We start from the raw sequence: 27,190 nt of genomic DNA on the forward strand, positions 1-27,190 counted from the left end.
TATTGGGCAGTGTTGCTATAGACTGGCCTATACGTGCAGGTCAGGGTGAGATCCACCACACTGGGTGGGGAAAAGTACCTGGAGAAGCGGAGGCCCAGGCCCAGGGGTGAGCAGTCCCAAGAGGCCATACCTGTCACACCTGTGTGTGGCTCCGCGTTCCTGTGCAGGGCCCTAATCTTGTCATGGGACTGCAGCAATACTCAGAGCTGCCAGGACCAAAATAGTGTAGGTTGTTTTCTTGGCCTCTGGCTAGGGAGGTTGACATTCCGTTTTTCCCCAAGGGCTGGTTCATATGTGCTTTCTCCAGATGGTGTGCTCCAGAGAGGTCCTTGTGCTCTGGGAACGGTTTACAATATAAATACAGGCCCCCATGGAATTTTGGAAGGTCTCAGAAGGCAGCCCACCGGGATGTGGTTTTCAGAGCTGCCCTGGACTCTGCGCGGCCAGCCACCGTCCTGAAGCTTCCACCTTGTGCTCTGGGTGCAGGGATGCGCCCCACACACAGCTTTTCTGGGTGATGGGTGTGTTCTCAGGCTGAGGCTTCCTGTCCTCTTTCTAAGTGTGATCCTGAAATTCCTGGGACTCCTTGGTTTTGGGAACTGGCAGCCTGTATGAGATGTGGGGATTAAGGGCAATGCATGGGGGTGAGTACAAAGATTAGGGTCTGGCGACAGTCATTTCAGGGGAGGTGTGGGGCATGGAGGGCTTGCCATGAGTGAATTGGGGTCTGGGAATGCCAACAGTTAGGGACAGGGCAGCTTTTATGTATCTGAGGGAAAAGGAGACGTTAGTCTAGGAACTAAAGTTAGTCTATTAAATTTGCCAGGTGTGGTCGCTTATGCCTGTAATCCCAGCACTTTGAGAGGCTGAGGCAGGCGGATCACGAGGTCAAGAGATCGAGACCATCCTGGCCAACATGGTGAAACCCTGTCTCTACTAAAAATACAAAAATTAGCTGGGCATGATGGTGCATGCCTGTAGTCCCAGCTACTCAGGAGGCTGAGGCAGGAGAATTGCTTGAACCCAGGAGGCGGAGGTTGCAGTGAACTGAGATGGCACCACTGCACTCCAGCCTGGTGCCTGGCGCCTGGTGACGAAGTGAGACTCTGTCTTTAAAAAAAAAAAAAATTTGACAGTGCCAAGCAGAGAGTCTAGGAAGAAAACATTATATACCACAGATTGAATGGAGCAAAGTTAGACTTCCAGCCTTCCCTGGCAAGCCAAAGAGGCAGGAGCCGAGGCCGCTCTGGACTCAGTGGCTCCAATGTAGCAGGTGGAAATGGGCACTTTCCACTTTTGCCTAAGGGGCTCCCCAAGGTTACTGAGAGGCGGGTGGAATAGTGCACACTGTCACGTGGAGATCATAGTAAGCAGAAAGGATGTTCTTGGGGTCAGAAATGCAGCTGCTTGTATCTCGAGGCCTGGAGAAGCCCAGGAGGAGGTGTAGGCCCTGTTTGTCACCATGTACACGGGCACGTGCGTGCATGTGGACTGTGTGAGAGAGGACTGAGGAGGCAGGAGTGGAGTCTGGCAGCTCACCATGAGCCCTGTGCCTGCTGCAGCAGCCCTCCGTCACTGCACTCTGTGACCTTTAATGAGTCAGACACTCCTTTGTCTTCTTATGTGTTAAATGGAGACACGCATGCTTGCTGGGTGTTCAAGCCGTGCTTGTGTTTTGGGTGCCTTTATTAATTCAAATGCACTCTTTTCATCTTTTCCCTCTGGGTCTTATGAGAAACATTAAGGTCCTGGCCTCATTAGGGTCTTCGTCGCTTTAGGCTTGGGATCTACACAGTGAGGGCAGGGAGGATAGGGATGAGTTATGGGAGAGATGAGACGTCTCATTGTAGGGAGTGTCATGTCTTCTGTGAGCCTGATGTTCTGGTGAATGTAGTTTATCCCTGGGGCAGAGAACAGGAGGAAGGTGAAGGGAATATATGATGAGGTGAGCAGCAGTGTCACATTGAGAATGCGGCCATGAATTGGGCATGGCAGAGGCAATTTTCCAGGCCTTGAGGAGTAGAGGTGGGGCTGTAATGTGCAGGGGCCAGTTGGCGGTAGAGCAGGTGGCAACCGTTGTGGGTCAGGAGGCAGCTGACCAGCTAGTCCTCTTGGGATCATGCAGGGGTGGTGCCTACATGGCATGAGTGATACCATTCCCTGCCTTTTGTGTCCACAGTGGGCCACACTAATCTACCATCCCCAGAGTTCTTTAAGTATATCATTTTGGATTTTGATATCAATCAATTGGCATAAAAGTTGAAACTTACTGTCTGTCACCGGTGTGATGGAAAAGACATAGACTGGAATCCAGCAGAAATGACAGCCCAGCCAGGTCCAAGCTTTGGGCACTGACCAAGTGTATTAGATCGTTTTTTGGTTGCAAAGGACAGAGACTCAATTCACATTAGCTTCAGCTAAGTTATTTAAGTCACTTAAACATCACAGCGGGTGGGGGAAAATCACCTGGAGAAGGGGAGGCTCAGCCAGCCTTGCAGCACAGCCATAATGGAGGTCAGCCCCAAGAGGCCATACCTGTCTCACCTGCGTGTGGCTCACCTGCGTGTGGCTCAGGTAAGGGCTAACTTCAGGTGTGGCTGGAATCTAGTGAGGTTGCTGGGGCTCTGTCTCTGGGGCGGACTCTCTCTGGGTGAAAAAGTTCACATGGCTAAGCTGGGTCATGTGCTCTTAACAGGTTCCTGCGGGGATGGGATAGAGATGGGGGTGATAGGTTCTAGAAAGCAGGTTACATGGGGAGTAAAGTTATCTTGGAGGTCAACATAGAAGGATCAGCCCAAGGTAAGAGTTGGAGAGGCGGCTGGGAGAGGCGCCAAGTTCATCTGTGTCTTAGTCACAGGTGAGGAGGTGGGGGGATCAATAATGTTGAGCCAGCAACCTTAGGACACATGGCTTCCCTGGAAGGCCTTGTGCCCGTGGACCAGAAAAGGTCACTGTGGGCGGGCTTGGAGGTGATGTATATGCAGTTGGTCTGGCTGCTCTGGCCACAGTCTCCCAGGCAGCTGAAGTGACCTCAGATGCCAAGTTCACCACCCACAGTGGCACCCTCTTCTCTGTGGCTTTTCTTGATCCTGTGGTACCTGGCCAACTGACTAGCGGTACCAAGTCTCAAGGTCATGCATGTGTTCTGGGAGATTTAGGTTTGGATCAGGCTGAGCTGATCGCTTGGCAAACCTTACAGATTCTAGAGCGAGGCATCCAGTCTAACAGGCCAAAGAGCGTCTGCCAAGCATATGTGCTGTCTTAGGGACCGTCTAAAAGCTTCGTTGCCTTGACACCAGAGCAGTGCAGCTGTCCCTGTGCAGGTGGGCGCCCTGGGCTGCGCGGGTTCCAATCAGGTTTCTTTCCTGACATTGTCCCTCTCCCCTACCCCGCCAACCCCTACCACTCATAGCTCCCTTTCCCAGATGGCAAATGCTGTCTAATGAATCACCCCAAAACAAAGTGGCTCACAACAGCAGACACCTTGTTATTGCTCAGTCTCTGTGGGTCAGGAATTCAGGAAGTTCTTGTGTGGGTCAGGAATTCAAAAAGTTATTGATTTGGGCAGTCCTGACGTGGGGTCTCTCCTGGAGGTGGCAGTGAGATGGTGACTGGGGTGGCCAGGAGCTGGCAAGGACTCTCTCTTGCCACAGAGCTTCTCTGTTGAGGCTAGTCTGGGCCTCCTCACAGCATGGCAGCTTAGGGCTGATGGCTGCCTTGTGTCGGGGCTGGCTTCCTCCAGGGCAACCATGCCAAGACAGTCAGGGGGATGCAATATTGCCTTTTTTGTTGATTTTTAACCTATCCTTGGAAGTCACATGGTGTCACTTTTGCTGTACTTTATTGGTAAAACAGTCACCAAAGGCCGACCTCATTTCAAGAGGAGGGGGCCTAGATCTTTCTCAATGAAAGGGATGTCAGATGTGAAGGGATTTGTTGACATGATTTAAAACCATCAGAGCTCCCCTATCCCCTCCTGGTCAACCAAAACTTAAAGCCCAGATGGCTTTGAGGTAGCTGGATGTGACCTTACTCTAGTCCAGCCTCCTCATTTTATTATATGTATTTTTGTTTATTGAAACTCAGGTACAGACAGTTGAGTGAATCACACTCTAGTTCATTGTACCTTTTTCATCATTGCTTCATGCAGTGACCTCTCATATTCACTCACTCATTCATTTATGCTTCCTCCTTACCCCCACATCTTATTCTCATTTTCCTCCTCACCTTCCTTAAACAGTCATTCTATTTAATGAATATCCTTTCGTTTGCATGTGTTCTTGTAAATATGTATTAGAGGTCCATATGTGCTGATATGCACGGATCTCACCTCTTGCCCACTTAAGGTGAGGCAGAGACTAGAAGGGAATGACGTGCTCAAGGTCACCCAGCGAACCAGGACTGGGCCAATCCTGGCCCTCTTCCCTCGGCATCTTACACTCATGTTTCCATGTGACACCTCCTAACCAGTGCAGTAGCTTGAAATAAAGCTTTGAAAAATTGTGAATCTGGGGTCCAGAGAGTGTCGGAAGTGCTCCTGTTTTCTGTCTAGTAATTGTTGTGTTGTTTTCTCTTTTGCCACAGGTTCCAACTATGGGAGCCCACGCCCCGCCCATGCCAACATGAATGCCAATGCAGCGGCGGGGCTGGCCCCTGAGCACATCCCCACCCCGGGGGCTGCCCTGTCCTGGCAGGCAGCCATCGACGCAGCCCGGCAGGCTAAGTTGATGGGCAGCGCTGGCAACGCCACCATCTCCACGGTCAGCTCCACGCAGCGGAAGCGGCAGCAATATGGGAAACCCAAGAAGCAGGGCAGCACCACGGCCACACGCCCGCCCAGAGCCCTGCTCTGCCTGACCCTGAAGAACCCCATCCGAAGGGCCTGCATCAGCATTGTCGAATGGAAATATCCTTTGTGCTTTAGTCTGGGCATGCTCATGGGACCTAAGCCCTGGGGCCAGCCCTCCAAGGTTCCCTGGGCCACAGACTGTGTCAGCGGTGCTGGGTTACAAACCAGGCCTCGGGCCTACTGCATCTGTATCACTGGGGTGCTGTGAAATGCAGAGTTCTGGGCCCTGCCTTAGACTCGATGAATCAGAATCTCTGGGGACAGGGCCCAGCAATCTTTTTGTAAATAAGTTGCCTGCGTCGGATGTTTTTTCATATAATAAGCAACATTTGAGAAAATGAGCCTAAGAAGTTGTGAAATATCATCTCCTGTAGCTGATCTTGCTCAGGGGCCCACTCACACGTCGGGGTAACCGTCGTTAGTTAGGTGCTGCCTCCTTCCCTTCTTTCCCTCCTATGCCGTGGCGCTGCATGGTTTCATGGCCTTCCCTCTCTCTGGGGTGAAGGGGCTCAGGAGATGAAGAGTGTAGTGGTCAGGGCCCCAGATCTTGGCTCAAGGGCCCCGGAGGAGTGAGTGGTTCTCAGCCTTGGCTGCACGTTAGAGTCTCCTGGAAAGTTCTAACAAATGACAGACCACGCAGCTCCACCTAAGCATGAAAACAAACAGACAACAGCAGCAAACTCTCTGGGTAATTCTAATGTGCAGACAAAGTTGTGACCACTGTCTGGAGTGCTCACTTTGTCCGCATAGAAACCAGCAAACGGGCCCTGAGACAGTGGCTTTGAAGGGTTGGGCTCTCACTGTGTCGCTATAAGCCCCTTACCTCATCAGAATCCTGGGGCTGTAGAAACTGGAAGGACCTTTAAGCTCTGTAGATCCACCCTGACTTCCACCAGTGATGAAACAGCCCCATAGGAGAGGCTCTCCAGGGTCATGTGGTCAGGAACAGATGACGCTAGAACCCTGGTACTGACTGTGGGAATTTTTGTAATAAGAATTCAACCAGGCGGCCAGGCGCGGTGGCTCATGCCTGTAATCCCAGCACTTTGGGAGGTGGAGGCAGGCGGATCATGAGGTCAAAAGTTTGACAGCATCCTGGCCAACATGCTGAAACCCCGTCTCGACTAAAAATACAAAAATTAGCTGGGCATGGTGGCACATGCCTGTAATCCCAGCTACTCGGGAGGCTGAGGTAGGAGAATTGCTTGAATTGGGACCCAGGAAGTGGAGGTTGCAGTGAGCCAAGATGGCGCCACTGCACTCCAGCCTGGGCTACAGAGTAAGACTCCATCTCAAAAAAAAAAAAAAAAGAATTCATCCAGGCAGGACTGTCATGTCTTTCAAGGACCAAGATGGGAGCATTAGGCTTCATCAGTGAGTTTCCATGGAAAGATTTAAAAGTCTCAGGTACTGGTTGAAAGAAGGTAGCCTAGAGATAAAAGAAAGTTTCTGTTGAGCAAGAAATGTAGTTTTATAAATATATGAGGCCAGGTGCAGTGGCTCACACCTATAATCCCAGCACTTTGAGAGGCCAAGGAGACTGATGACCTGAGGTCAGGAGTTCGAGACTAGCCTGGCCAACATGGTGAAACCCTGTCTGTGCTAATAATACAAAAATTAGCCAGGCATGGTGGCACACACCTGCAATCTCGGCTACTCGGGAGGCTGAGGCAAAAGAGTTGCTTGAACTCAGGATGCAGAGGTTGTGGTGAGCCAAGATCATGCCACTGCACTCCAGCCTGGGCAACAGAGTGAAACTGTCTCAAAATAAATAAATACATAAATAAATGTTCGAGCCCCTCAACTTAAAAGTATTTTAAGAAAATGCAATTTGAAACAAGTGGCTGCGGCTGCCTGGCTGGCCTGCCTGAGTGGTCAAGCATGATTTCAGTCCCCGGGGGACTGGGTGGGAGGCTTGACTTTGGTCAGCTCCATAGGACTGCTTGCATAGCTGCTCGCAGTGGAGTCAGGGAGTGGGAGAGCTGAGGGCCCTGCAGGCCAGGCACTCCCAAGAGAAGGGCAGCAAGGCCCAGAGAAGCCAAAGGACTTGCTCCAAATCACTCAGTTGGTGATTGACAGAGCTGGGTTTCAAATTCAGGTTCCCCTGACCCCAAAGTAAATGCACTTCCCACACCCTATGCATCCATAGTACTAGGAAGGACTAGGCAGGTCCTAGGAGATACTAGGTAGGACCAGTTAGGCACTAGGGAGGGTGTTCAGGGGCTGCAGACCAGGTTCCCCGGGGCATGCCGAACCTGGACCTGGGCCTAGACACCTACTTCCTGGGTGCTGTGGCCACCCTTTTGGGGAAATGTGCCTTCCCACCTGGAGGAGAGGAAGGGGCCCAGCCTTAGTAGTGCCAGGTGGGTGGCATTCTAGGATTGCCTGGGAGGAGTGGCAGGACAGGGAAGGAGATAGCCTGGAGTACTAGCCAGCTAAGCTCTTCTTGAAAAAGTAGAACCTGACACTGTCATTAGGAAGGAAAAGCAGTTTAAAAAGTAATCTGGGCCTCAAAAGGTGACACAGAGCACTTTCCAGCGCTGACCTGGGCTCTCCGCCTTTCGGCCGGTGGCTTTTCTTATCTGCCTGGTTGCTTTTGCACATGATCTTCTGTGGCTTTAGCTCAGTGCCTTTAGCATAAAGGATGGCTAGATGATAGTCTGGATGAGGGGAGGGGAACTGATAGCACCAGAAACCCCAAGCTCAGCTGTCCCCTGCTGTGGTGGAAGGAGTGAGGTGACATTTTCTGGGTGGGTGTTCACAGGTCTGGCTTGCCCGGGTTGTTGCATCCTTGTCCCATTGGGGAGAGCACAGGCACAGCTGATGGGAATGAAACTGACCAGCCTGTGGGCTCAGTGTCACTTTCCTGAGCAGGCGAGAAAAGGTTTGGGAGGCAAGAGGTGACGCGGTAGGAGGGCTAAAAGAACTGCCTTACAAAGCCTTCAGGTAATTTTAAAGTGGATCAGTATAGAGTAGTCCTTAAAACTGAGACTACCTGAGCTTGGATCCCATCCTATCACTTGTTCTGTGACCTGGCACAAGTTAACATCTGACCCTTCTGTGCCTCAGTTTCCTCATTTAGAAAGTGGGGATCACAAGCATACATTCCACACAGGGCATTTCTGTAGGGTCGTAAGAATGTGCCTGGCACTGAGCAAGCTCTTGGCAGAGGTCAGCTTCTGTCCGTACTGTCACCGGTGCCGGCATCAGCGTCTGTCTCCCATCATCACCACTTGTGCCTCATCCAGCACAAGGGCAGCAGGATGTAAAAGCTTAATCAGTCAGTCTGGGTTCTGGTCCAGGCTTTGCTGTCTGCCAGCTTGGGGTCTTGGACAGGCTGCTTTACTTTTCACACCTGCAAAGTTGGGAGATTGACAGGTCCACTGTGTGCCATCTTTTTTATATCAAGGTAGCATAGAAAATGTTCTGCAGGAAAATGGATCCTCAGAAGTACCCACAGGGCCGAGGGGAACCAGTGCTGAAATAATCACTCGGGTTCCTCCCCGTTCAGTATGCTGTGACCCTGACTCAGGGTTGCCTGTGAACTCATCAGGAGGCTGTCTGTGGCAGGGGAGTGAACACTGGACTTGGTGATTGGGAAATCTGGGCTCTATTCTCAGCTGGTGATTAACCAGCTGTGGGGCCTTGGGAAAGTTTCTCAGGCTCTCTGGGCCACAGAAGGTTAGAGTAGATAATCTCTGTGGTCTCTTTCTGCCTCGATATTCATTAACTTTGTAAGTATGGATTTCCCTGAAAGAATTATGGTGGTCCCTTCACCCCGGCTCTCCATCCCTCTCTCTCTTCCTCTTCCTGTGAGACTCCACGAGCTGGGCTGCAGACTTGGCAATGGGAGCGGGGTAGGTGGGGTTGGAGCTGGAAGAGCATAGACGGCCCTTCCTGGGAAGCTTCTCCTTGCTGGCCTTCCATGGGGTGTGTGGGGTGGTCCCGTTGGAAGGGGTATTATCACATTAGCTCATTTCTCTCTTGAGAGCGTGTCCTGCTCTGAAAATGTGATGAAGAAGTCAGGGCATGGGAACCTCTGCCTGCACTGCTACTGGTGAGGGAACCTCAGGCTGTCCCACTAGAGCCCAGCACACACCAAGGAAAAAGTAGGCGGCCTTAGAATCAAAGCTTTGCCTGTTGAAGTGGGACCTCTGCAGACCAAAGGGGTTTCTGTGCTCTCCGTGAGACTCAGCCGTAAAGAGGACACAGCCTTCCTTCCCTACACTCAGGACAGACACCCTGCTATGTGCTTGGGGGTCTTCAGGATCTCTGGAACCTGTCAGAGAATGAGAGAGAAGAAATGAAAACCACTCTTAACTTCAGTTTAAGAGATTAAAAATAAAACCTCCAAATTTCAATGAAACCCTGGGAAAGTCTCTGTCTTGGAATCCTGTTTAACCCATGTCCCCTGTTGCAGGTGGGCGTGGGCCCATGGGCAGTTGGGCGTAAGCCGTGAAGGAACGGGGTACGTGGTGCAGGGTATGCTCTTTAGAGGCAACCCCAGGCACACATGGGGGAGACTGAAGACCAATGCAATCTAAATAAATAAAAGGAGGGGAAAAAGTTTTTAGAAATCTGTGTTTACTCTGGCACGCGACTGGTCTCCACTGCTTTTGACATATTAGGGAAAATTTTGGCGGGGACCCACTAGAAGCACTTAAAAAGGCATATGTTTCTTTTCAGAATACAAGGGGCTTGGAATGCATTGTTTAAACAAAATTCTTATGAATCTTTGATTCATTTTAAAAAATACATAGATGTATGTTTGTTTCACTTGTGCTTTCTGTGGCATTAATTTCCTTAACTCCCTTTCTCAGACCATTTGAAATAATTATTTTACTGACTATTTTTGCCAATTGTGTGGCCTTAGCGATCTATATTCCCTTTCCAGAAGATGATTCCAACGCCACCAATTCCAACCTGGTAAGTCCACCATCCTCAAGTCTCTGCTTTTTCACTCGATGGAGAGCTGCGTTTGGATCACATGGATTCATGGAATGTGGGAGAGAAGTGAGACGTGTGTTTGGCATGTGCAGAAGCCCTGGATAGCTCACATCCCGAGTGTTATTTTACTCTTTATTCAAAGCAGCACCTGTCTCAGCACAGCCTGTTTTCCAAAAGAATATTCCAGTTAGCTGGTGGTGAGCTCTCTCTCTCTCTCTGTGTGTGTGTGTGTGTGTGTGTGTGTGTGTGTGTGTGTGTGTTTAGTAGCAAATCCCATGAGTGCTACAAAATTTGCTGTAAGAGTTGTGAGTGCAGGCGTTTGCTTCAGTGAACAGCTATTCAAGGGTTGTGTGTTGTTTTTAGTTTGAATGCCTTTGTTCCATTGGTAGGGTCTGCTCAGGTGATCTGGAGCATTACTACACAATAAATAATTTCTAGGAAGCTTGTAGGAATGTTTGCCTTTGTAGCCAAGATGTATTATTGAGTTAAAAAGGATTTATTTTATTGGGAAAGGCGGCTTTCCGTTTGGATTGTTGAGGGGCCAGCTCTAGCAATTGGGGGTTAGAATTGGTCCATGGAAAAAGTGGAGTGTGTTTACTTTTGGCTGAGCTTGAAGTCATTACAAAGACTTTTGCTCCGTCTGGGCATGTGAGGAAAAGAGCTCTGGAATGCAGTTGGCAAAATTGGGGCACTCCAGGATGCCCCTGTGAAAGGCATGCAGGGAAAATCCTCTCTTTTTCCTGCTCCATTGCAGAGACACTGTTACTCTTCACGTGATTTCCACAATGACATGTTCGGTCATCAAAGCCACCATCTTTCCCATGCTGTCAGCACCTTCCTCTAATTAGTATGATGGGACCATCCGGTGAGATGGTTTTTAGAAGAAGCAGGCGGCATATAGGATTCTCCATTCCACAGCTGCCAGGCTGATACCATCACAGGGTAGTTTTTGTGTTTTGTAACCTTTGACATTTCCCTGGGCCCTCTCAGCAAAAAAAATCTGATGTATGTTTTCAACTTCTCTGCTGTTGCCCCGGTTTGTACAGGTATTGCTGATGCATAGCAGGTAAGGTGTTCACTGCCTGCGGGCTGTGGTATCTTGTGGCTTGGCTTGAGGCCTTTTGTTGGGGACGGGTTCCAAAAATTTTAAAGCTGGGCATAGCACTGAGTGATGACGTGGCTGGAGTCAGAGGGCAGAACATTGGCCGCCATCCATGAGGCCATCTGAGGCATGACCTTGTCTCTTAAGGGGCAAGAAATCTTTACTGTGTCAAAATAAATACAAGCCAAAGTGTCTCCCTGAAGCAGGAGCTCCTTCCCTTGGTTCCAGTTCTTCTCTGTGTAGCCACTTCCTCCCCCAGCCACGGTCCTCCCCACTTTCCCACAGTTTAACATTTAATCTGCAACTTTTAAAGAGGAGCCTTGGTTCCAGATAGAATCCATATCTTGTTCTTAAGCTGATGACACTTTGGGCTGCTCTAGGCCCAAGCAGTGGTGAAAGTGGGCAGAGGAGTTTGGTTTTTCTTAGATCCTAGAGATGGCCACATGTGGCCCCTTCGCCCCTCCGTTCCCAGGGGGATTAAGGGAGCCGCTTGCGTTGCTGAGCTAGAGGGAAGCCCTGGGCTGGCTGAGACCCCTCATCTCTGGACCTCCTGGAGGCAGAGGGGCTCGTAGGAAAGGACAAGAAGTCACCCTGGACTTACGCTGGAGCTGGAGTGAGATTGCTGGGTTCAGATGATATGCAGGGATGGCGGGTTTTTAATCACACCAGAGTGATGGAAGTATTCTAAAAGAGATGGTGGGGCTGCTTGCACAGCTGTGTAACTTTACTAAACATCATCAAATGGTGTACTTACAATGGGTGAATTTTATGGTATGGTAATGATACCTCAATAAAGCTGCAGGTGACTCCTCATTCTCTGCATTCCACAGTGTCACAGTTTCCCTGGGGCAGTGAATGCTGCCAACTGAAGGTGGGGACATCAGAAAAACCCCCTAAAACAGATGAATAAACATGACCTCACATCAGCTAATAAATCAGAACACGATTCTGCCCCATGGAGAAACACATCCCAAGTGCTGTGACCCAGCCTCCTGGTCTTTGCTCTCTGCAGCATTTTGAAGCTGCAGCATCTCTGCAGATGCCTCCTTTTCAAAACACATTCTCCTCTTGCTTCTTCCAGCTTCTCTTCCCGTGTCTACATGAATATTTACCAGGCTTCTGTCCTGAGCCCTCTAATTTTCTTCTTCTGCATTCTCCCCTTGGCGAGCTCATCTGTGTCCACAGATTTAAGTTCACTTTCTAGGTAAATTGTTCCTAAGACGGACATCTCCAGCGCTAAGCATTTCCAAAGGTCTGGCCCAGTGTTTCCCGCATTGGAGAGGCCTGTGGACCAGCGCAGCAACCCCCGAAGCCTGCACATCATTACAACCCCAGAAAACTCCAGCCATGCAGACTCCGGCACCCTGGTGGATCTGATTCACATTTAGTAGTTCTGGGGCATGGTCTGGGGATGTGCATTAAAAAAAAAATTCTCAGGCCGGGCGCGGTGGCTCACGCCTGTAATCCCAGCACTTTGGGAGGCCGAGGCGGGTGGATCACGAGGTCAAGAGATCGAGACCATCCTGGTCAAAATGGTGAAACCCCGTCTCTACTAAAAATACAAAAAATTAGCTGGGCATGGTGGCGCATGCCTGTAATCCCAACTACTCAGGAGGCTGAGGCAGGAGAATTGCCTGAACCCAGGAGGTGGAGGTTGCGGTGAGCCGAGATTGCGCCATTGCACTCCAGCCTGGGTAACAAGAGCGAAACTCCGACTCAAAAAAAAAAAAAAAATTCTCATAGGGCTGCCAGTGATTAGTCAGTTTCAGGACCAACAGGCCTTTTGGGTAGAGCAAAATTTGAGTTGGACAGACCTGATTTTAAATCTTGGCTTCTCTACTTTAAGATTAAGTCTGAATCTTAATCTGAGGTTACTTAGTATTTCCTAACCTCAGTTTCCCAGCTTGTAAAATGAAAGTGACCTCAGATGGTTCTATGGAAGAGTGGGGCTGGCAGTGACAGTTATATGTGACAGAATGTCTTGCCGTTACCTCAAACAAACAAGCCCCAAATGGAACTCATTCTCTCTCCCACCACACGACCCTGTCCCCCGGAAGAAAACAAAACAAAGCCCGGGCAAATGCTGCTCCTTCTCTTTCCTTGGCCGGGTCGATGGCCTTGCTGTCGCACACAGCTATTTCCAACATCTTCTTCCCCTTGCCATGACCATCTGTGCAGGAATCCAGTTCTGGAGATTGTGATTTGCAATGTATCACATTTAGCTTTCTTTCTAGTCTCAAAGTCATTTGTTTAGACTTCTTGTGCCTTAGTTTCTTTATTTATAAAATGGAAATAACAGTAACGACAGTACCTACCTCATAGGGTTGTTGTGAAAATTAAATGAGCCAAAATATTTATAAAGCCCTTGGGAGAGTGCCTTAGTAGAGGCTGAGTGTTGGGTCTTGTTAATAGTGCTGGGTGCTATTGTTTTGATTGTCATCTTTGTCATCCTTGTCACCCTAACCCAGGCCCTGTTGCCTTTTTCTGGGACTCTTGCAGTCACCTCCTTCCTGCTGTTCTCCCTCTAGTCTCTCCTTCCTCTGGTCTAGCTCACGTGTGTGCAGTCATTTGGCAAACATCTGTACCAACAGATAGTCACTATGATTAATAGGGAAGATAAACCTATAAACAGATGTTTCAAATAGGGAAAGGCCTTATAAGGGTATCAGGGTGGAAGAACCAATTCATTTTGCTGTAGGGAAAAGATTAATGGCAAGTTTCACATAGGTTGACATACTTGCATTGCATCTCTCAACAAGAGGATGCCATAAGAGATATGTGAGGCTGAATATAAACATGTGCAAAGGCCCTGTGGTCACATTCTTTAGGACCAGAGGAAGAGGTGCTGATTTTGAGGGAATGAGAAGAGCCAGGTGATGGGGGCTTGTTGGCTCATGCAAGCTCTTGGACTTAACTGCAGGTAAGGAGGAGGATCGCAGGCTTTAACGGCAGGGGAGTATTCTTGCAGCATGAGGAATATGGCTCAGATGGAGGCCTCATTGTTTGTGAAGAGAAAAAGAAACCTTGCCAGAGTCCAGATGATGGTGACATAAGGGTAGAGAGGGAGCAGTGGATTTAAGAGGCAAGCTTGTCTGGATGAGTGACCAGTTGGATATCTTGGGTGGAGGAGAGAACAGGCTCCCAGGATATGAGATGAGGAGCCAGGTGCCCTTGGCCAGGAGAAAGACTTCAGGAGGAAGGTCACATCTAAAGGGCAGGGAATGATGTGTGTGATTGGTGATTGTGAAGTGAGAAAACTGTGGAGCATGAGGATGGAGATGTCCCATGGGCAGTCGACAGAGGTCTGCAGCCCAGGAGACCATTCAGGCTGAGGATGGAGACTTCGGGGTACCAGGAGGAGAAACACAAGGAGAAGCTGTAAGCATGGCCCAGAGCACCTGCATCAGGGTGGAGCTTGAGGGTAGCAGTGACCCCAGCCGGACCCTGGAGAATAGTGACGTTTGCAGAGGGTGGAGGAAGAGGAGCAAAGGAAGGGTGTACACTACCTGTCAGGAAGGCTTAGCTTGAGGAGTAGGAGGGAAACCTGCTGAGGGTGGAGTCTTAGACGGTAAGGGAACAGGCAGTTTAAGATATCCAAGAGGGACTGGTTGGTAGTTCAAAAGCGTGGCTCATGGCAACTGAAGGCCAATGACAAGAGGGTTGGCCTGACTGAAAAGAGCTGAGCTTAGGGCCAAAAGTAGGAGGAGAAGATATTGATCTGTGCCAATACCCCTATGGAGGCCCTGAAACAGTAGGTGCATGACAATGGTTTGCTGAGGTTCAATGCTTGAAACATTCCCACTGTTGTGCCAGAGCAGAATGCCTCAAATCATTTATGTACCCCAAAAATGAAGCTTGAGAAATCCTCCATTAGTTTCATAGCTTTTTTTAAAAAAAATGAAAGAATTACTATTTCAGAGTGCTGCTCTGAGAAACAGCAAAGAAGAGATGCTGGTGCACCTGCAGCTGTGGCTCTCAAGCCCTGTGGCATAAGACCGTAGAGATGATTAAAATGCATGTTCCCAGGCCCTGCTCTCAGAGATTCTGATTCTGTGAGTCTGGAGTGGGCCCTGGGTGTCTGCATTTTTAATAAGCTCCCCTGGGGTTCTGATGCAAGTGGTCCTGAGCTGCTCTTTGAGAACAGTGACCTAGAATGTTCCCCATGGTGTGATTGGATCCACCTTCAGCTCCCTCCGCAATCAGCTCTGTCTACCCACAAGCTCCCTTTAGGATCCAAGCAGAAAGACGACACACGTCAACAGCCGAGAGCTTTCCCACTCCATTGGGTTCAAGAATAATCTATTTAGCAAAGCACACTCACACAGTCACAGAATTAGAAAAGATTCTTCTTTTCACACACACTTGCAAATTCACATCTGTGCTTGCTCCTGCTCTCAGATTCCCTCACAAACTCATCGGCTTCCACCCATTCTCTCGCAGGCCCTTTCCTTTCTCCCACCTGCTTAATTTAATCTCCACTTATTTTTCTAACACTTTGCTTTATTCTGTTTCCAAGAGATGAAAAGTATTCCAGAATAGAGTTTTTTAAAAAAAGATCTCTCTCTCATTATTTAAATAAAAAATCTGTTTGTTTTATGCTCCATCTAGCATACACTTTTGCACCAAAATCCATCATCTTTGTTATCTTTTCCTCATGCTAGTGAAGTGTAATGACAGCTGAACTGGGTCATGACATGACGTTTCTTTCTTTAGATTCACTGCTGCTGTTGGCGATGCCACCTCTCTGCAGCACATCATTTATAATATAGCAGCTATAACCCCTGTCTACCAAGAGCTGTTACCTGGTAGGTGAGTTGTCTGATGTCTGCTGAATAAGCTCTGCAAGCAGAGCCAACTCACTGTGTGTGGAAAACTCCCCGTTCTCTGCAGACCCTGAAGTCCACAAAGACTTGGCTTGGTTTGAAATATTAAGAGAATATATTTGGCATTTGACCTTGTGCAAAGAACAGTGCATGTATTTTCTGGAGCGAGAGCCAGGCTTGAAGTGGAGGTGAGGAGAAGAGGGGATGAGGCCAGAAAAGGGATTGTCTTTTGGCTGGGCTTTCTTCCTTCAGAGGCTGGGAGAGGAGAAGCTGCTTGTCAGAGGGGATTGAGCTCGACTAGGAAGAAGGTTGAAATGTCAGAATTGCCCATTTATTGCTGTAAAATTGGGGCAACAAGAGTTGCATCATAACCTGGTTGAGAGGATTAAGTGAGTTAACATAAGTAAACTTCATAGAACATGCCCAGCAGAGGCAAATGTGTGTTGCTCTTTGAACTCTAAACCAGGCTGAAGGCCTCTCCCCTCCGCCTGGTCCCTGGGGGTGAGTCAGGATCATTGGCATCTTGTGCTAGCTTTGGCCTCAGAGGGTGGGAGAGAGGAGACCAAAAAGCTGTGCTTCTTGGCAGCTCTGACCCAGCAAGATTGGTGTCTGTGTGTGCTCGCCCTTGCCTTCTGACTACACAGGGAGAGAAGCAGGGATCCATTACTGGCCAAAAAAGAGCCTCAGGGAGAGAGCTGGTGGGGAACCCCCACTCCCCCACCCTGGGCTTTGTGTGTCTCTTGCCAGTCTGCTCAGTAGGTGCCCCCATGCCCATGCAGTGCTGAGTTGAATCACCCCACATGGGGCCCTGCACTTGGACCACCACCACAAGTTCTGAGACACGTCTGAGCCCTGTTGCCCCCCGTGCCCTGAGAAGTGAATGAAAATACCAGTTTAGGTTTCCCTCCTATTCCTGCAGTGAGCTGTGTTTTCTTTTATCATCAGGTTTGCCTAAGAGTGAGAAGTCTTTTTGTGGGGCTTTCATGCATCAACAATAATGATGATAATGAAGTGAGATTTATTATTGCTATCTCATGTTGTGTTGTCCTAATGCACCAGGTGTTAGGGTTTGCAGAAATGCTAGGGTTATAAAATACACTAATAGATAACTGCAGGGAACAAGCCACATAGCCACTGTGTCATGTACAAACACCCTCTCCTGTGCTGTGCAGTGAGGTGTGGAAGGCAGGGTGGAGAACCTGGTTTTGGATGAGAGAATGAGCTTGACACAATGCATTGGGAAAGTGCTTCTACTGAGTCAGGTGTCCCCTCAGATTTTCCAGCTGAATGGGTCTGAGTGGGACCTGGCTGTGTGTGTGTCTTAAAAGCTATACTGGAGCCAGAGTGGTAGGCACTGACCTAGGATGAGAGATCTGAACTGTGTGGCCTTAGGTCAGTCACTTGACCTCTCTGTTGGTATCCTTTTCAGCACGTTGAGTATTGATACTTGCTTAGTCATCATAATTGCCTTTATTGAGTGACCACCAGGTGCTAGTGCTTTGCATGCAATGTTTCTAATCTCCATAACTGTAAATTATGCTTTCTACTTATTTGTTGTCTTGATGGTAGAGAACGTATCCCTCTTGTTCACAGGTGTATCCCCAGCTCTTTGGCAATAACTGGCACACATAAGGCTCCCCATAAATAACTGCTGAGTGAACCCTGGGTGAATGAATGGACCCTGTGAGGAGTTGTCCCTTTATTTCAGATGAGAAAGTAAAATCTCAGAGAAGTAAAGTGACTGGGTGAGGCAGTGGCAGGGCTGTAGTTGGAACAACCACAGCTTGGATTCTTGCTCTGTTCCTTGGGATGTGTTGGGTTGCTGTGAGATTCCAGTGAGGTAGATGTGAAAATGTTTCAAAGATTAAGCACTCTGTAGCAGTATTAACAGATTAAAAACAACAACAACAACAAAACTTGTTTTTGTTGCAAAATAAATTCAGTAAGTGCCAAGTTAGCCAAACGTACTTTATTATAAGACTTCTCCAAGCCTTTAACACAACAGCAACAGATACTGCTTATGAGATTATACCATGTACAGATGCTGTCCTAAGTGCCTTGTGTATAAATGCACTTAAATATGATTGTAGCACAATGAGATGTTATTATCCCATTCTATAGATGAGCACACAGAAGCTTAGAGAATGCAAATAATTCACCCTATGAGACGTGGCTATGAAGCGAAGGCACGGCCATGCAGTTGTGGGCGAGGCATCTCCGGTCTGTGTTCTCACCCATTCTGCTACAGCTGCCTCCTTGTGTGGTAAGGTGCTCTGTGAGTCCCTGGGCCAGGCAGAGAGCACATCACCTTTCCCACTCATACCATCACAGATGTCTTAGAGGAATGGTGTTCCTGGGATCACAACTTTGGGAAATGCTTTTCTGTGGAGATGCACTGGTTTAAAACCACAGGGGAGAAGAAAATTGTTGCCCCAAGAACTGATGCCATTAGGAGGGTAAAGGACAGAGCTGAGCACAGGATGGGACATGTTGCGAGGCTGGTGTAGAAACGGAGCAAAGACCACAGGACCATCTTCATCAGGAGCATGATATTTCAAACTAGATGGCAGCTTCTGGATGGGTTTGTGTTTAATCTCGTGGTCATAAACCTGCAGAGAGCCCGGGGCCGTTGTTTGACTCAGTGTTTACTCACTAAATATTTCAGAGAGAGGAGAAAGCATTGTCTGCTCTGCGTTTGCCAGTGGATGGGAGAAGAGAGATGATGATTTGAGGTCTAAATAGGGTGACACCTCTTGCTCCATTTTTATCCATCTTTATTCATTTTTTAGGGGGAATGTTCCAAATAAATTCATTTTTTATGTAATAGACCCCCTTTCATGTACTAAACTCCTTGTAATTTAAGTATATTTGAAGGAAATCTTTCCAGAATATAAAATACAAATTCCTGGATCCTTAAAAAAAATCTGAACATATTTCATCCTTTTTCTGGGACTATACAATTCTTAGGAATTTCACTGATTGCACCTGTTGTAATGCTGGGAAGCTGTTGGGAGAGCTAGGCAACCCCCCAAGGGTCCCAGAACGTTCTGACCTGGGGAAGATTTGGGGTGTGCTTTTCATGCACCACTTTGTTGGGGCGTCAACCTCCTCCAGCACCAGCCTGATTAATTAGCTCACCCCTCTCTCCTACAGGCTTGGGAACCAGATGATCAAGTCCATTACAGTTGTGTGCAAAGTAAGAGTAAATAGATTCTGATTGAGGACTTACAGGGCTTACTTATGAATAAAGTGCATTAGCTTTAATTTATGGGTTTTATAACATTGATTTTGGCTTCTTAGAAGCTGTTTTTTCCCTTTATTCTCTTTGTTCTCTCTGGTTTCTGTATGATTGAAGTTGTTGGATTGGTGCCTTCTGACTAATAATAATAGCAGGGGTAACGTCAACCCTTATGCTGCTGGCTGCCGGCATTGCTCTATGGTCCGCGTGTTAACTCATTTAGTCCCCTCAACTGCACCATGAGACCTTTCTTATAATTATAATCATCCCATTTTAAAGAGGAGGAAGGAGCACAGGGCAATGAACTAACTTGCCCAAGGTCACATAGCTGCGAAGCATTGGAGCTGGGATTCCAGCCTGGGTGTGTGGCTCCCAAGTCTGTGCTTTTAACTGCTATGCCATGTGGCCCCCCACTAAGGTGTAAATGGGAGGGGTATTTTGCTTTGAATATCCTCCCTTAATTATCAGGCCCTCAGCTAGAGTTTATGCTGTGGATGCACTTCTGTCTTTACCAAGAGGACCAAGGGAGCAGCAACAATGAAGGAGGGAGTGAATGTCCTCAGGCTGGGTGGTGTCTGTGGGATCCTAGGGGCATGCCATGGAGCCCCCAGACCATGCCATTTGGAAAGCATAAGGGGCAGGCAAAGGGGAGGCTTTTCATCTGCTGCTACCTGAGAGGTAGACTTGGCTTTGAGGCCATATTTTCCCAGGGATCAGTAATTCATATTGCCCAAGATCCTCATCCAAACAGGTCCCCAGGCCCCCTCCTAAATAGATGAGAACCTCTGGTTGGGGTGAGGGAACCCAGAATCAGTCTGACTTTCTGAGACAAGCTTAAAACTTGAAGGACGCTTCTCATGGACCGAGTCCTTGGAAGTCCTGGGAGTTGCCTGGGCCTGCATTTGAACTTGGGGACTTCATGGGACCCATGGGTCATTGGCAGGGCTGAAAGCATAAGATGTGGGGGACCCCCATGGCACCCAGCCCAGCTGAGAGATGTACTCCTCTCAGGCCGAGAGGCTCCGCAGATCTGCCTGCACACTCCAGGCTCCTTTGGAGATGTGGAAACGTGATAGGGCTGTGTCCTGAACACCAGCATGTGAGATGGGTAGTAAGAGAGTGCTGAGCTGCGTGTCAGAACCCTGGGTTCTGGTTCCAATTCTACCCTTGCCTAGCGCACTGGCCTTGTTACTTCACTTCTCTGAGTTTCAGGTTTCTCAACTGTGAAATAGAGATAATAATCCTACCTCACTGAGTTATGGCAAGGACAAATGGGAGTATGGAGAGAAATACTCCAGACAGGTCTACTAAAATATATATATATATATATATATAGGTACACACACACACACACACACACACACACACACACACACACACACACGCTGGGCATCATGGCTTGTCCCTGGAGTTTTAGCTGCTTGGGAGGCTGAGGCAGGAGGATTGCTTCAGCCCAGGAGTTCAAGGCAGCGGTGAGCTATGATTATGTCAGGGTGATAGAGCGAGACCCTATCTTATTTTTTTAAATGCTCTGAAAAAATGCAAAGTGCCATATAAATTTAGAAGCATTATTATGATCATTAAAACTGTTACGATTAAAACTAGACAGAGATATTTATCTCTAAAATATTTACTCTTTTTTCTGGCACATTCCTCTATGAACCTTTTCCCTTAGCCTCTTCTCAAGATCACTTAGACATGCAAAAGAACTAAAAGCCAATTTACAAATTTAGTTCCTGACCTTTCCAAGATGGATGGTGAGTGGTGTGGCCGTAACCTGCCTGCTGCCGAGAGCCTGGCAGGGCTGCTGGGGCTTGGGAGTGCCGGGCCAGCAGACCCTGGACTTTGTGTGCAGGCCCGGAGTGGACACATTCCCTCACCAGGTGCCCTTGCTGGGAGCTGGTGCAGACCACTCCTTGTTTTCTCACTGGGTCTAGCTGAACTTCGGCACAGCTGAGTGAGGCTACTGAGCAGTTCTTTTGGTGCAATCCTCCCACTTGCAAAGCCTGTCTCAAATGCACAGCAGAAATGATGGGAAAACCCCAGGGCTTTACTCTCTGGGCTCTCGGGCACACAGTCAGAATTATGGCCTGGGGCAGCCTCTGTCTCTGGTGGCTTTGAGTCCTAAGGACCAGGGTCGGGCATCGAGAAGAAGGCAGGCCAGGATATCTGGGAGGAGGATCTCACGTCTGCACAGAGGCTTCGTCAGATTTGACAGGAAGTGCTATGGTCCCTGTGGCCAGGCCAGCTTCACAGGGCTGGGGAGCATAAGCCTTGGGGTGACCTGTGCCTGCAGACGGAGACTGGTTGTGTGGGGGAAGGCAGGTGGCAGGTGGTGGATGTTAGACTTGAGGGCTGGGCTGTGTGCACAGCTCACAATGTGGAGCTGCTTGAACCCTGGCAATTGGGCAGGGTTGATGGGGATGGGCCTTGTGGGTGTTGAAGGTGTCAAAGGCCAGGACCTGGCCCTGAGTCCCACCTCTGCCAGACTGACCAGAGAGAGCAGGTAAGAGAATGACCAACAGCAGGCCAGGGTCACTTCACACTCCCTGCCCATCAGAGGAATGTTCCAGAGGCTATCCCGGAGAAAGGTGAAGCCCAGCATGGCCTTTCAGCCCTGTGATCTCTGCACACATGGCCCCCCTTCAGCCATGAGTGGAAGTAGCCTGAGTCCCTCATCAGAAGCAGATGCTGGAGCCATGCCTCTTGTGTAGCCTGCAGAACTGTGAGCCAAATACACCTCTTTTCTTTTTAAGTTACCCGGCCTCAGGTATTCCTTTACAGCAACGCAAATGGACTAAGATGATCCCCAAGGCCCAGACTTGGAGTCCCTTCTTGTAGGACATTTTCTCTGATCCTTCATGGCTGACTTTGGTGCTGCCCTCTGTGTTTCCGTAGCATCCTAGATGACCCTTATCTAACAAAGCACGTTTAACCTCCTGCTTACTCATCTGTGTCTCTCACTGTATTTGTTTTCTGGCACTGCTCTGAAAATACCGCACCTTTGGTGGCCTAAAACAAAAGAAATCTATTGTCTCAGTTCCGGAGGCCAGAGTTTCAATATCCAGGTGTCAGTAGCATTGGTTCCTCTGGACACTCTGAGGAGTGTGTTCCGTGCTCTTCTCCCACTCTGGTGTGGCCGGCAGTGCCTGGCATTCCTTGGCTTCTAGGCACATCACTCCGATCTCAGCCTCCATCTTCACATGGCGTGCTCACCTGTGTGTTTTGTCTCTCTGTGTCCTGCTTTCCCTCCTCTAATAAGGACAGCAGTTCTTGGATTAGGGCTCTTTCACCCTAATTCAGCGGAACTTCATTTTCACATGATTGCATCTGCGGAGACTCTATTTCCAAATAGAATCCAACTGCAGCTCTCACCAGAAACGAGCCCTGTGCAAGCAGGAATCACATCACACAGATCCAATGCAGTACCTGGGGTATAGCTGGAGCCTTGTGTGTGTCTGTTAGGGCAAGGCTGGGCTGCTAGAGTGTTTCTTAAAGGAAGATGTGCTTCAGTGTGGATTCTGGTCTTGACTAGGCTGCTGCCCTTGCCTGTTAGCTCCAGACAGGGTGGGCTTCTGTACCTGTTTACAGCATAGCTGCCTGAGGGACAGTGGTGTGTTTGGCAGAGGAGATCTCTTGTGCCCCTGAGGGCCTCCAATTATAGCTTAGTCCTGCAGCTTAGCACCAATGCTTCCCCATTCTCTGCCTCTTCTGTCCGCTAGCCTCAGACACGCACCCTAAGATGGGAGGATGCAGAGTATGAACTGGAGGTGTGGACACTGAGGTCACTCCCAGGCCACAGCAGGACTTGTGTGATGAGCCCTGGCTTCTTGCTTCTGGCTCCCTAAGTACCGAGGACATCCAGGGAAGGGCTGGCCTCCTCCCTGGCTCTCAGGGTGCTGTGAATTAGGTTTGGCAGGGGTCTCAGCAGGGACTTATCTCCGCCACAGTTCAGTCCAAACAGGGTGAGCAGTTCTCAGTGGACCAGCGGTGACCCAGGCAGCTTGCTCCACACCCTTTGGAGGGCGTCCCTCCCTGCAGACCCCTTGCTCACTGCCCATGTGGCTGTGTGTCATCATCGTGTTTTGGCAGAGCACCTGTCCCATAATCAGAGAACCTATGAACAGGGACAGGCCCGGCTCATTCTAGGAATAGTCACGGGGGGCGGATGATTTGCAGAATGGTTGGAGACCCTCTAGCAAGAGGATCCATTGTTCACGGCTGTGGGGTGATTTCTTTGGGGTTGCAGACAAGGGCTTCCCAGTTCTTGGTTTGAACTCAGTTCTTAACACAGTTCCCGAGACATAGAAGGCACTCGATGAGTATTTGCTGAATGAGTATGTGAGGAAGAGAAGCTGTTCATGGACTGGGAGTTCTGGCAAGGTGTGGCATAGCTGTGAGAGCACCATTGAGAGGCCAGGAGGCCCCCATCCCCGACTTCTCTCTGCTCCTCACCAGCTGGGTGACCTTGGGCCAAGTGTCTTTGCCTCTCTTTACCTCTGTTCATTTTTCATAATCTAGGAGAGGAGTACGTTCAGAGGATTCTTTTATGTAGTCTTTTGCCTGACAAGTAGACCATTTGACTTGATATCAGCACATTCCTTCATGCATTCATTCCATCATATTTATTAAATGCCTCCTGTGTACCAGGCTATTTGCTGGAAATGCAAGATGTGCAGAAACAAGGGTGCACGGGGTCTCTGCCCTCTTGGAGCTTACGTTCTTATGATGCCAGTCAGTAAGCAAGTGGCAGCTTCACACAGCCAATGCTTTCAGAGCATTGTCAATATTAACGCTATGGAGAAAGTAAAGGAGATAATGTGATGGAGAGTTCCAGGGTGAGGGCCCACCTGGAGCCAGTAGGCAGGGAGGGTCTCTCTGAGGAGGTGGCACTGGGCTGAGAGGTGGTGATGAGATGGGCTGGCTGTGGGCAGACCTGGGGAGGAGTCTGCAGTCAGGGGACAGCAGGGCCAGGACCTCAAGGTGAGTGGGGTCCGCTGTGGCTGCTGCTCAGGAGGGTGGTGAAGGAGGACGTGAGTAGGGTTGGAGGGGCAGACGGGCTGAATTATGTGGACCAGCGTGAGGAGTTTGTTCTGAGTGTGACGTTGGCAGGTTTGTGTGCTTCCCAAGGCTCCAGAGGAGCAGGAAGGAACTGGAGGAGGGTTAGGAAGGTAGCAGAGACAGATAGGCAAGGGTCATGGCCTTGACTTCGCATTCCCAGAGTGGCTGATGTCGTTGCCAGCGGGCCTAGCCAGAGCTCACTAGGGAAGAAAGCCCTGGGTGGTGCGAGCTGCCGTTTTTTGAAGGGAAGTCGGTCATGGAAACATGTCCAAGGGACCTGTCGGAATCTTCTGGATACAAGGCTCCTGCGGAGGAGTTTTCTGCGTCTCTTTTTTGCACACTGTGGGCTTGGCCATCTAGCCTTCATTTCTCTGGCAACTTCTCTACATCCAGATCCACAAGAGAAACCTTTCTGGTAAACCCGTAAGGGGTGCAAGCTCCGTAATGAGCACTCAAGCTCCTCGCCTATGGGGGCTGTGAGGTTCCAGAGGGTTGGCCCATGTAGCAGGCTGCTCCTCAGTGCCTCTGGCCCTGGGTAGACTTTGGCCTCAGGGGAAAAGAGTGTGGAGACAGAGCTCTGGACACCCAGATTGCTGTATATCTGGAAGCGCTTGGCCCCTGTTTATCTGGAAATAGGGTGAGGCAGACTGCATTCTCAAGCTCAACCCTTTTCTTTATGGCAACTGGGGCGGTGACCAGCGCAGTGTAAGCCATAATAACCCAGCCCGCATGAGGATACCATAAAGCTGAAGCCAGGCAGCTCTTTGAAGGGATGATGTGGGAAGGGTATCCACTCCTTTCCAGCATTCCTTCATTTGGGAGCACTGCCTCCTTGGCACAAGACTCTGTATGGGGGAGGCAGCAATGAGCAGGGAGGTCCCTGGTCTGGCAGGGACAGCCACCACCTGGCATGTGACTGTGGCAAGGAAGCCTAATGCTTATGAGTGATGATGCAGTGTGCAGCCCTGTGCCCTGCACATGTTGCCTCCCGCCATCTCCCGAGGACCGCATGGGGCAGATTGTACAGTCAGGCACTGCATAACAAGGTTCCGATCAACAACAGCGCACGTGTACGGTGGCGACCCCATAAGACTGTCAGGGAGCCGAAACCTCCCTGTCTTCTCACCGTCGCAGTGGTGCAGTGGCACATATTACCTACATGTGCGGAGTAGTGCTGCTGTAAACACACCTACTGTGCTGACAGTCATATAAAAGTCTAGCACAGACTGTCTGTACAGTGCACAGTACTTGGTAATAAATGACTGTGTTACTGATTTGTGTATTTACTATACTTTTAACTGTTATTTTAGAGCATATTCCTACTTATTAAAATAAAAGTTAACTGTAAAACAGCCTCAGGCAAGTCCTTCAGGAGGTGGCCAGAAGAAGGCATTGCCATCATAGGAGATGCAGCTCTGTGTGTGTTCTTGTCCCTGCAGACCTGCCGGTGGGACATGATGTGGAGGACAGTGATGCTGATGACCCTGATCTCGTGTAGGGCTAGGCTAATGTGCACATTTGTGTCTTAGTTTTTAACAAAAACCTTAAAAGTTAAAAAAAAGTTACAAATAGATAAAAGCTTATAGAATAAGGATAAAAGAGAGAAAATGTTTTAGTACAGCTATACAGTGTGTTTGTGTTTTAAGCTAAGTGTTATTACAAGAGTCAAAAGTTAAGAAAAATTAAAAGAGTCAAAAGTTAAAAAAATTAGAAGTTTTGTAAGGTGAAAAAGTTATAGTAAGCTAAGGTTAATTTTTGATTGGAGAAATAAAATCTTTATAATAAATGTAGTGTAGTCGAGGTGCACAGTGTTTGCGAAGTCCACGGTAGCGTGCCGTCATGTCCTAAGGCCTTCACATCCACTGACCACTTACTCACTGACTCACAGAGAGCAGCTTCCAGTCCTGCAAGCTCCACTCATGGTAAGTGCCCTATAGAGGTGCACCATGTTTTACCTTTTATAGCTTCATTTTGTTGTACCTTATCTATGTGTAGACATGTTTAGATACACAAATACCACCGTGCGACAGTAGCTACCGAGTTCAGTACAGTCACATGCATGGTCAGTGGTCTAGAGCACTAGGCTGTAGCGTACAGTCTGGGTGTGTCATAGGCTGTGCCATCTAGGTTTGTGTAAGTGCACTCTGTGATGTTCACACAACAACGAAGTCACCTAATGACTCATTTCTCAGAATGTATCCGTGTCCTCAGGAGATTCAAGACTATCATTAGGGATAAACTTTAAAGGACTTTGTTGAGAAGACCATTCATGTGGGGTTTCCTGGATTTTCTTGGGTTGTAGTACCTCCTCTAGTGATGCAGAGCCTTCCTGTAATTTTTCTCCCCACCCCACCCAAATGCCCACCCCTTTGATTTGCTATTTCATCTCTTCTCCCCACCCAAACACCCAGTGCTATTTACATGCTGTCTATATGAGGCAAGTTGTGTCTTTAGTTTGCTTTTTAGCTGCCTGAAGACATCTGACTGTGAATTTATAATCACTGGTGTTGGTAGTGGTAGCCTAGTTGGTCCAGCCAAACAAAGATGAACTGAGTCCTGCTCTGTTGCTTGTGGTGGTACCATGTGTAGGCATGCAAGAAGACTAATCCCTCCTATGTAAACGTTGAGAAAACAGATAAGACACGTGGAAAAATTAGGAGCTATCTGCAGGATTCTGACTGTAATGTGATTATTAGCCAAAAAGACAGTGGTTAGCATGAAGTGGTGTGGTGGAAAAGGATTTCTTGGAAGAAGCTGGGCTTGAGTGCCGTCTTGAACGGTGTAGAGGAATTGTCTGGACCAATCCCAGTAGGAGTGCTGGGATTCCAGGTAAGGAAAAGAAGAGATACCATTCTGTGTGAAAGGTATCATTTTGACATATAAACATGGAATTTCCAAAGTTTAGTCTAAGATCATTCTTGCGGTGGTCTTTCATTCATTCAAAAATTATCTATCGAGCACCTACCATATATGAGACACAGCAGTGCTTGAAATATACACAGTTCCTGCCTTCATAGGGCATCCTTCTATCTAAGGGAGACAGGTATTCAGTATCTATTTAAATAATTGTTTATTCGTTTATAACTCACCTCTTAAATGTTTAAGTTTGGGGTGTGACCACATTTGTTTTAAATTAATATTTTATCCATGTTGCTGAAAAAGCAAAACCC

General features: G+C 48.7%; 1 protein-coding gene across 31 annotated transcripts in view; it reads left to right on the forward strand.

Annotated features, from left to right (window-relative positions):
- CACNA1C (calcium voltage-gated channel subunit alpha1 C) overlaps positions 1 to 27,190 on the forward strand; it is a 705,432-nt gene that overhangs the window by 133,545 nt on the left and 544,697 nt on the right. For all 31 annotated transcript variants that reach the window (XM_017545494.2, XM_017545500.2, XM_017545495.2 and 28 more), the window contains exons 2-3: positions 4,585 to 4,906; positions 9,670 to 9,775. In XM_017545494.2, the coding sequence (XP_017400983.1) occupies positions 4,585 to 4,906; positions 9,670 to 9,775 (428 nt within the window). The remainder of the gene's footprint in view (positions 1 to 4,584; positions 4,907 to 9,669; positions 9,776 to 27,190) is intronic.

The sequence above is a fragment of the Cebus imitator genome, unplaced genomic scaffold, assembly GCF_001604975.1.
Source record: "Cebus imitator isolate Cc_AM_T3 unplaced genomic scaffold, Cebus_imitator-1.0 Scaffold179, whole genome shotgun sequence".
In the NCBI taxonomy this organism is placed as follows: domain Eukaryota; kingdom Metazoa; phylum Chordata; class Mammalia; order Primates; family Cebidae; genus Cebus; species Cebus imitator.